At 37.3% G+C, this 10,000-nt stretch overlaps 1 protein-coding gene and 1 pseudogene across 2 annotated transcripts in view; one reads left to right on the top strand and one right to left on the bottom strand.

Moving 5' to 3' along the window:
• Positions 1-4,912, bottom strand: part of LOC149043493 (uncharacterized) — a 7,169-nt gene extending 2,257 nt beyond the window's left edge. The window contains exon 1 of the mRNA XM_089210053.1: positions 4,895-4,912. Coding sequence (XP_089066179.1) covers positions 4,895-4,912 — 18 coding nt within the window. The remainder of the gene's footprint in view (positions 1-4,894) is intronic.
• LOC149043492 (uncharacterized) overlaps positions 1-10,000 on the top strand; it is a 26,113-nt pseudogene that overhangs the window by 9,925 nt on the left and 6,188 nt on the right. Inside the window, exons 2-3 of the transcript XR_016187882.1 lie at positions 8,858-9,576; positions 9,860-10,000. The exon at positions 9,860-10,000 is cut by the window's right edge and continues 516 nt beyond it. The product of XR_016187882.1 is annotated as an uncharacterized LOC149043492 (transcript). The remainder of the gene's footprint in view (positions 1-8,857; positions 9,577-9,859) is intronic.

Here is a 10,000-nt window from a genome sequence, read left to right as displayed (position 1 = left end):
TCAAATGACTGAATTGCCTCAAATGACCCAACTAGCTCAAATGCCACAATTGCCTCAAATGACCCAATTGGCTCTAATGACTGAATCGTCTCAAGTGACTAAACCAGCTCAAATGACTAAATTGCCTTAAATGACCCAAGCAGCTCAAATGACTGAATTGCCTCAAATGACTTAAACAGCTAAAGTGACTGAATTGCCTCAAATGATCCAGGCAGCTCAAATGACTGAATTGCCCCAAATGATCCAACCAGCTCAAATGCCACCATTGCCTCAAATGATCCAACCAGCTCCAGTGACTGAATTGCCTCAAATGACCCAAGCAGCTCAAATGACTGAATTGCCTCAAATGACTCAACCAGCTCAAATGACTGAATCGCCTCAAGTGACTCAACCAGCTCAAATGACAAAATTGCCTAAAATGACCCAAGCAGCTCAAATGACTGAATTGCCTCAAATGACTCAACCAGCTAAAATGGCCGAATTGCCTCAAATGATCCAAGCAGCTCAAATCACTGAATTGCCCCAGATGATCCAACCAGCTCAAATACCACAATTGCCTCAAATGACCCAACTGGCTCAAATGACTGAATTGCCTCAAGTGACCCAACCAGCTCAAATGTCTGAATTGCCTCAAATGACTCAACCAGCTCAAATAACTAAATTGCCTCAAATGACCCAAGCAGCTCAAATGACTGAATTGCCTTAAACTACCCAACCAGCTCAAATGATTGAATTGCCTTAAATGACCCGATCAGTCAATAATAGCCAACTGCCTTAAATGAACCAACTGGTTCAGATGACTGAATTGCCTCAAATGACTCAACCAGTTCTAGTGACCCAACTGCCCCTAATGACCCAATCAGCCAATTAAAGCCAACTGCCTCAAATGATCCAACTGGCCCAAATAACAGAATTGCCTCAAAGGACCAAATTGGTTCCAGTGACCTAACTGTTTCAGATGACCCAATAATTTTAAATAACATTTACTTTCTGAAACAGCAGAACCTAACATGTGGCCATCAGCGAAAATGACCTAATCAGTGCAAGTGACCCAACTGCCTGAAATGATCCAATCCACTCAAATGGCTCAATAAGCTTAATTAAACTACAAAAAGCTACAGGAAAACAATGCAAGCTGTTCACAAGTGTTTCCATAGAGCAGGGAAACAAGAGACGAACAGCACATCTTCATTTCTTAATCACGGTCGTTAGTAATTCTGTGAGAACAGTATCGTTCGCGTACTCGGGAAAAGTAGAGAAAAACTTTCGGTTGAACAAGCCATACATTAGCGTTTCCATGGAGCAGGAAAAAAAATCGACAAAGATCATGTTTTCATGCTATTAGTAATTATCTGGGAGTACGCTTGGAAAATGCAGCAATCGCGCACGCGGGAAAACTATAGAAAAACGTTCTGGAAAACAAGCTATCAGTGGCGTTTTCGTGGAGTAGGAAAACAATCGACGATTTTCTTGTTTTTTTGGCATTTACCGTTTGCAATTCTGCAGGAAAACGCTCGACAAATGCAACGTTCGCGCGCTTGGGAAAATTATAGAATAACGTTCAGGAAAACAAGCTAGACACTAGCGTTTTCGTGGAGCAGGAAAACAATCGACAAACATCATGTTTTCATGGCATTCACCGTTAGTTATTCTGTGGGAAAACGCTTGGAAAATGCCTTGTTCGCGCGCACGGGAAAACTATAGAAAAACGTTCAGGTGAACAGGCTATTCATTGGTATTTTCCTGGTGCTGGATAACTTGCGATGAACTTCGTGTTTTTCCCGAGTTTTACTGAGGGTGAACAATGAATTTGCCGCACGTTTTCCGATATCAGAAAACGTCAGTTTAATGTTGAATTTCTCAGTCATTCACCATTTCGGAAAATTAACAGTGAACGCATGTTTTTTTGCCGTGTGAGTATTCATCCTTTAAGTGGAATACATCCTAACATGTCACATTCAATCTTTGTCCCGGTTTTTTGCTTTTTTCCCAAGAATTCTGTACACAATGGGGTAAAAAAGGACAATTCATCCTACAAGTGAAACATATCCCAACTTGTTATGTGTAATCTTTACCCGATTTTCCGTTATTTTCAGAGAATTCTAAAAAAACAATTCATCTCATAAAAGAATGTATTCTAACGTGCCGAATTAATTTTTCAATGAATTCTGAAAAAGGGCTAAATTGTGTCCATTCATCTTTAAACTGAAATAAATTATAACTCGGGACATCCCTAATTTTCCATTTTTTTTTCTAATTAATTCCAGAAAAAGGGGCTTAGTTCTGAGAATTCTTCCCGTAAGTGGAATACATTTTAAGTTTCCATATCCAATCTTCAACCCGGTCTTCTATTTTTATTTCAATGAATTCCAGAAAAACGGGGTAAGTTATAAGAATTTATAGCGTAAGTGGAGTATATCCTAAGTTGTCATATCTTATCTTGACCCCGATTTTCCTTTTTTAATGAATTAATTCAAGAAAAAGAGGGTAAACTCTGAGAATCCATGCTACAACTTCCCAAATGCCATCTTTGCTCCGATTTTCCATTTTTTTTAGTGAATTCTAGAGAACAAGGGTAAATTGTTAGAGTTCATCCCGCAAGTGGAATGCAACCTGTACGTTGTCTTGTCAAATCTTCCCTGATTTTCCTTTTTTTTTAATGAATTAATTATACAAAAACGGGGTAAACTCTGAATTTATGCTAATAGCGGATAATTCCCGTAGTTCCCTTATGCCATCTTTACTCTGGTTTTGCAATTTTTTTTTCAAGGAATTATAGAAAAACGGGGTGAATTCTAGTAACTCATCCTCCAAGTGGAATACATTCTATTAACCTGCCACATCTAATCTACTTTACCCCGATTTTCCATTTTTTTTGGATGAATTATAGAAAAACGGGGCACATTCTGAAAATGCTTCCACCAATTGGAATTTATCATGTTTATCCTACTGACTTGCCATATCCTATCTTTACCCGATTTTCCATTTTTTTTTTCAGTAAATTCTAGAAAAACGGGGTACATTCTGAGAATTCACGCTACAACTGGATAATACCCTAAGTTCCCATATGCCATCTTTACCCCTATTTTCCATGACTTTTTTCAGCGGTGAAATTCTACGATTAGCGCTAATCGTTAGCCCCCCCAAAATAAAGCGATACGCAATAACTTAATTGTAATTAGGAGTTTTTTATAACACCCGCTTTCAGTTATTATTAACGTCCATAGAAATTCAAAACTTAGGCACAACAACATGCTATAAAATATATTCTTCCTCTTTAATTGTAGTTATTCCCCAATGAAGTCTCAATTAGAGACGAAACGCGTCCGAAATAAACGAGAAGCTTACAACTACAAAAAGTGTTTCTTTGTGCGGCTCGCTAGTCTTAGTTAAAAATGAAAGATAGAAAAAATTACAAATTTTAAAAGAAGTTTATGTTCTTAGTGAATTCTAGAAAAGCGGGGTAAATTCTGAGAATTCTTCCTTCAAGTGGAATTGATCCCAGGGTGCCAAATCCAATCTTTAACCCGATTTTCCATTTTTTTTTTTCAATGAATTCCAGAAAAACGGTATGAATTTTAAGAATTCGTCCCCCAAGTGGCTAATACCCTCAGTTCCCATATGCCATATTCACCCCGATTTTCCATTTGATCGGTGAATTTTAGAAAAACGAGGTAAATTCTGAGCATTCATACTACAAGTGGATAATAGCTGAAGTACCAATACGCTATCTTTACCCCGATTTGTGATTCATTCCAGGACTTCTACTTTTTCTCGACTTTGAAAAGGCCTTCGACACGGTAGAATGGTCTTTTCTTCCAAAAACTTTACAGTGTTACAATTTTTGGCAATCTGCTATCAACTGGAAGCTCTTTTACCATAACACAGAGAGCTACATTCTTAACAACGGTTGGTCTAGCAACTTCTTCAAACTTGAAAGGGGGGTAAGGCAAGGCTGCCCTCTCTCTCCGTATCTCTTTATTCTCTGTGTAGAAATACTAGCCGAAACAATACGGCAAAATAAAAACATTAAGGGCATAAAAATAAACGAACAAGAAGTAAAAATCAGTCAATACGCGGATGATACTACCCTTATTTTAGATCGATCGCCCGCCTCTCTAACAACCTCCTTACAAATATTAGACTTTTTCAGCGAGATTTCTGGTCTCCGATTAAATAGCAAGAAAACTGAAGCTTTGTGGATCGGTGCGAATATTCGAAACGAAACACATCTCAGACCCGACAAAGATTTTAAATAGGTAAAAGATAAGGTTAAGGCTCTAGGCGTATGGCTCTCCACCAACCCCAAAACCACTATAGAAGCTAATTACAACGAAAAACTAACCAAAATCAGAAACAGCTTAAGCTGCTGGGAACTGCGCCGTTTAACCTTATTAGGAAAAATTACAGTTTTAGAAAGCCTTATTGCCTCTCAACTGGTTTACATCCTGTCCCCTCTGCCGTCCAACCACAGCGCTCTAACAGAAATAAATAATATGTTCTTCAATTTTGTATGGGATGGCAAGGGAGACAAGGTAAAGCACAACATAATGATCAACGACTACGAGAACGGAGGGTTAAGGATGATTGATATCAAAAATTTTCAACAAAGCTCTTAAATCAAGTTGGGTAAAAAAATATCTAGATCCGGAAAATCAAGGAAAATGGAAACTTTTGTTTGACTATGAATTACAAAATCTAGGTGGTGTCGAATTTTTTCGTACCAACCTTAATAAACAAGATCTGTTAATAACTATAAAAACTGCAGAGGCCTTTACTTCAGAAATACTCCACATCTGGTCAGAAATCTCACTTGAAACTAATTTCTCCTCCATTGATCAGCTAAAGGCGCAAAGTCTATGGCATAACTCTCTTATACGTGTCGGTAACAAACCTGTATACTATCGTTCATGGTCTGTAAAGGGAGTTAAAACAGTGGGCCATTTGATGAATGATGCGAATAGTTTCCTATCTTTCTCTGATTTTAAAGAGCTTTACGACATTAAAACAAACTTCCTTACTTTTCAAGGCATCTTATCAGCTGTTAAGGCCTTACAAAAAAGCAATGAAGCTAACTTCAACAGCTGTAATACTGCATACGAAACTACCTTCGACACCTTCCTAAAGACGACAAAACCAAAAAGACTAACATAGAAAATTCTGACGAGCAACAGAATGCATGCTCGAAACACCAGATAATGTCGACTGGAAGGCAGTTTACAGAACTCCTTTTCTGTGCACAAAAATCACAAAATTGATTGTTTTTCAATTTAAGCTACTGCACAGAAGACTAGCCACCAACACTTTTCTTACCAAGGTAAACCTTAGGGACAATGAGCAGTGCACTTTTTGTAAAAGTGAGAAAGAGGCTCTCATCCACCTATTTTGGACTTGTGATATATCTAACCGTTTCTGGCAAGGTCTTAAACAATGGATAATTAACCTTGGAGAACCTTTCGCAGAAATTTTCAATCTATCGCCATTTATAGTACTTGGGCTTAAGCCACACAAAAACAAGAAACTAAACTTCCTTTTTGTGGTCACTAGATATTTTGTATGGATATGCAGAAGGCGCAACATCTCTCCGGAAATAAAAACTTCCCCCTCTTCTTCTCACATTATAATGCATAAATCATTATTGTAAGAAAAACCATGCTTAAAACAAGCACAACACGCATTAACTTAGTGTTTTCTTTAATTCTGTTTACATATAATTTGATGTTTGTATCCTTTTTTCCTGCACTTTTTTGTTTTCTTTTAAACTACCTTCTTTTCTATAAATTGTGAGTAGTGCACTCTGGCTGTAAACGCTTTTTTGTTTTGTTTTTTCTTTTCTTTTCTTTTAATATATAGTTATTTGTTTAGTCGCTCTTCAACCAGTATTGTTTTAAATATTGTATTGCACTGTAACGTACGTATTTGTAAAAAACAAAAAACGTAAGTAATGTAGCTATAGATGTAACTGTACTGTAAGTTATTTTCTGTAGCCGTGATATAAGTAATATAGCTGTAATTAAAGTAATATAGTTGTTTTTGTATTAAAAAATAAATTAAAAAATTTATAAAAAATAAATAAAAATATTGTGACAGTCAGATTTTAAAAAAAAATATTTACCCCGATTTTCCATTTTTTTCAACAAATTCTAGAAAAACAGGGTAAAATATAAGAATGCATCATCCAAATTGAATAGATCCCAAGTTGCCATATTCAATCTTCAACCCGATTCTCCATTTTTTTTCAATGAATTCTAAAGAAACGGGATTAATTCTGCGAATTCATCGGCAAGTGGCTAACACGTTAAGTTCCCATATGCCATCTTTACCCCGATTTACCATTTGATCAGTGAATTCGAGAAAAACGGGGTAAATTCTGAGCATTCATGTTACAAGTGAATAATACCCGAAGTTCCCATATGCTATCTTTACCCCGAATTTCCATTTTTTTTTCAGTGAATTTGGCAAAAAACGAGGTAAAATCTGAGAATTCATCCTCCAAATAAAAAGGATCCCAGGTTACCATATCCAATCTTTAACCCGATTTTCCATTTTTTTTCAACGAATTCTAGAAAAACGGGATAAATTCTACGAATTCATCCGCAAGTGGCCAACACGCTAAGTTCCCATATGCCATCTTTACTCAGATTTTCCATTTGGTCAGCGAATTCTAGAAAAACGGGGTAAATTCTGTGAAATTCATTCTTTAGGTGGAATATATCCTACTGACTTGCCATAGCCAACTTTACCCCGATTTTCGATTGGATCATTGTGTGAATTTGTCATAAACGGTGTAAATTATGACAAATCCACCCAAACGTGCAATAAATCCAACAATGATCTAGAAACAGTACTAAAAAAAGAACTGCTAAAATCAGCGGGACCGCAATAAAATCACATCACAATCTACTACTTCAAATTTTTACGGAGGGCTTAGTGCGATACAGCAAAAACCTACAATATTTAAAATAAACAACCAAAGGCCAAACTTCTGTGATTCAAGGAAGACTTCGTGACGCGACGCAGACAAATCATCACAACTTTGACCTCTCAGTCGATCTCACCTCCAGCAGATCAGCGAAGCGTCAAAAATATATAATTTCATGCCGACGAACCATAATCTATGATCTTCAGCTATTAAACAAAATAAAACAATTGTGATATGACGCCACATTGTGCTTTTGTCTTAGCTTGTGTGTAAAATGTTGTCAATGGAGTCGCAAGTCGAACAATGAGGACAGTAAATAAAGCAAGACTGCAAATAAAGCGTGAACAATAACGCATCTTTTGGTCGAAAGTCGCTTTGTTATTTACGTAGCGAGTTATTCTTCCACGTTTAGGCTATAACAACGATGCGATCACACGGCGCCAACGAAGGAACGATAGAACTTCAAAGAAAATAATGTGAGAGGCCAATGATCCGGTTCGCAGTGATCATGCGAACAGCATGTTTTCCTGAGATCAGTTACCGGAAAATACTGGTCAAATTTTCCACTTATCCCGACCCCCTCGAATAAGTACTTTTGCTTGAAGACATAACTACAACGGAGTCTCTTAACCAGTCCTAAGCCGCGTGTCGCTCGATAGATCACAGGATATGATTGGCCACTCTATCACATTACGTCAGAGGACATATCTGCAATGAGAGGACATAAGTGCAACAGTACAAATGTGTTTTGTTCTTGAGCAGGACACTCTACTCTCCCCATGCCTCTCTCCACCCAGGAGTATAAATGGGTACTGGTGAATTGTCAAGGAAGCTTCATGAAATGCAGGGGGGAACCCTTTGATGGACTAGTATCCTATCCACGGGAGAGTTGTTATTATCCTTGTGGCTTTATGGTTAGGAAACAGGGACAACTTCCTGCAAGGGAGGCCACTAGGCTCAAGTACAGAGTTTTTTTTACTACCAATGACAGTACCTCTAATCTCACAGGGTACTTAAAAAATTTTCTGAAATTTTGTGGGATGTTAGAGACAAACCTTGTGGAGAAAAACATGGAAACTTATTTTCATCATGGCCATGGTAATTTATTAATTTCTCTTCACAGAAGAGTAAATAAAAAACTAAAAATGCTTGGAATTACAGTATTGCTTGTGTATATGTTAACTGAGCAGACAAATTTCATATGCTCTGATGCATATATACAATTTTTCTGCGTGCACGGTTGAAAAAAATGGGCAACTCTTGTGCCTTTGTTATTAAGTGCTATAAGTATTGCAAAACTGGTAAATATATGACTGACATGTACATATGGCTGAGAGCCAGAAAGGACACCTTTTTGTCATTTTGACAAATGAAAGCTGTTTTATTAGTTTGATCACTCAAGAGAAGTTTTTGGATAAGAAATAATCTTAAATGGATAAAAAGATTCTAATTGAAATGAAAAGTAGCATGTGTTTTTTTAAGGAAAATCGAAACAGATGTAATGCATAGAAGAACAGTGCATTTTCTTGAGATTTGTACATTACTGTGAGGGTTTTACAGAATTGTGTGTGTTCCCCCTGCCCCATCTGCCTTTTTAACCCTTAACACCCTAAGACATTGGTATTCATATTCTCCACACTGTTCTCTTTACATTCCTTATGATACTGACAAGGAGAATTTGTTTGACAATCAGGAACTTCTTAAATTGATGATCATGTTCTTTATTCTTGTGACCTCTACAGTTGATTCATGAGTGATACTGTGAGGAGAAATTAAAAGCCAATCAGTCTTAGGGGTTGAAGGGTTAAAAAGGAAGACACAAAACTTGTTGTATAAATGTGTCAGGTGATAATAAATTTGATGTTAAGTATGTGGAAGGACATTTTGGCACCGGTAAGTTCAAAAAAAGACTTTTGTGTGTGTTTTTCTTTACAGAAGACATGTCATTATGGCCTCTGCTACTCCATCAAATCCTTCTACTAAAGGAACCTCTAACTATGCTCAGCTGTGTCGCCTTCTAGTTAAAGTGGGATCAGATGTGCTAAGGAAGATCTTTGACAGGGTATGTCCACCAGAAAACCTTTATGTAGCTCTGACAAATCCCACAAACCGTGCCAAATTACAAACACTTCTAAAGAAGAGGGTCCTGAGTACCTCCCAGTGGGGGAAACTGGATTCTGTCATCAAATGGTCAGTTTCCTCAGGGAACTTTGACAGCTCCCTACTGCTACTTCTTCTGAGGAATATCTTTGGTCTGACTCACACTGCCTCTGGCTGTAATAAACTTCCTCAAGGATCAGACACCTCTCCAGAAGCTGACATCACTCGCATCAAGTTTTTCAGGGACAGAGTTTTCAGTCATGCTGCTAATGTTTCAGTTGATGATCCAACTTTCAGTTTGTACTGGAACATCATCAAAGACACCTTTGTGCGTATTGGAGGGACCTGCTATGGGGAAGTCATAGATGATCTTATAGTCCAAAGTATGGATGCCAATCTTGAAGAACACTACCGAGAGCTTCTGAGAGAGTGGTTGAAAGATGATGACTGCATCACAGACAAATTGCATGAAGACAAAATTGTGAAAAAGGCCAGGAAGGAAGAGCACATGTATGATTCCTTTGACGTTTCTGAACAAAATTCTTTGGAGAGAGGTGTGTGTAATTTTATGTTAAACGTGAGTTTTAAACTCACTTTGTAGAGTCAATAATGTAAGTCATACTGGATCCTTAGATGAAATAAATTTCCTGCGGTTTTTTTTAAAGTCACAATTACATGTAATTGAAGTTGTGAATCTTCATTCCCTTGATATGTCAGCTGTAACCATAATTTGCTCTTTTTTCTTTATCTGTCTTATCTTTTGATTTCATTTAGGTAATAAGCTGATTAATTGTCACATGCAAATGATTTAAAAAGAACTACTATCTTCTTTTTCAGAGACAGTAATAAAGGTAGTGAAAAATGGATCAGCACAGACTGGCAATAGCAGCCCACCAGAGCTCAGTATCAAACTTTTAAAGTTAAGTGATCTTCCAACAATCACTAATCCTTGGAAAACTGTCGAACTGCCAGTTGATA

The sequence above is a fragment of the Pocillopora damicornis genome, chromosome 6 (assembly GCF_964200805.1).
Source record: "Pocillopora damicornis chromosome 6, jaPocDami1.2, whole genome shotgun sequence".
Lineage (NCBI taxonomy): Eukaryota > Metazoa > Cnidaria > Anthozoa > Scleractinia > Pocilloporidae > Pocillopora > Pocillopora damicornis.
This window is presented reverse-complemented; position numbering and strand designations above follow the sequence as displayed.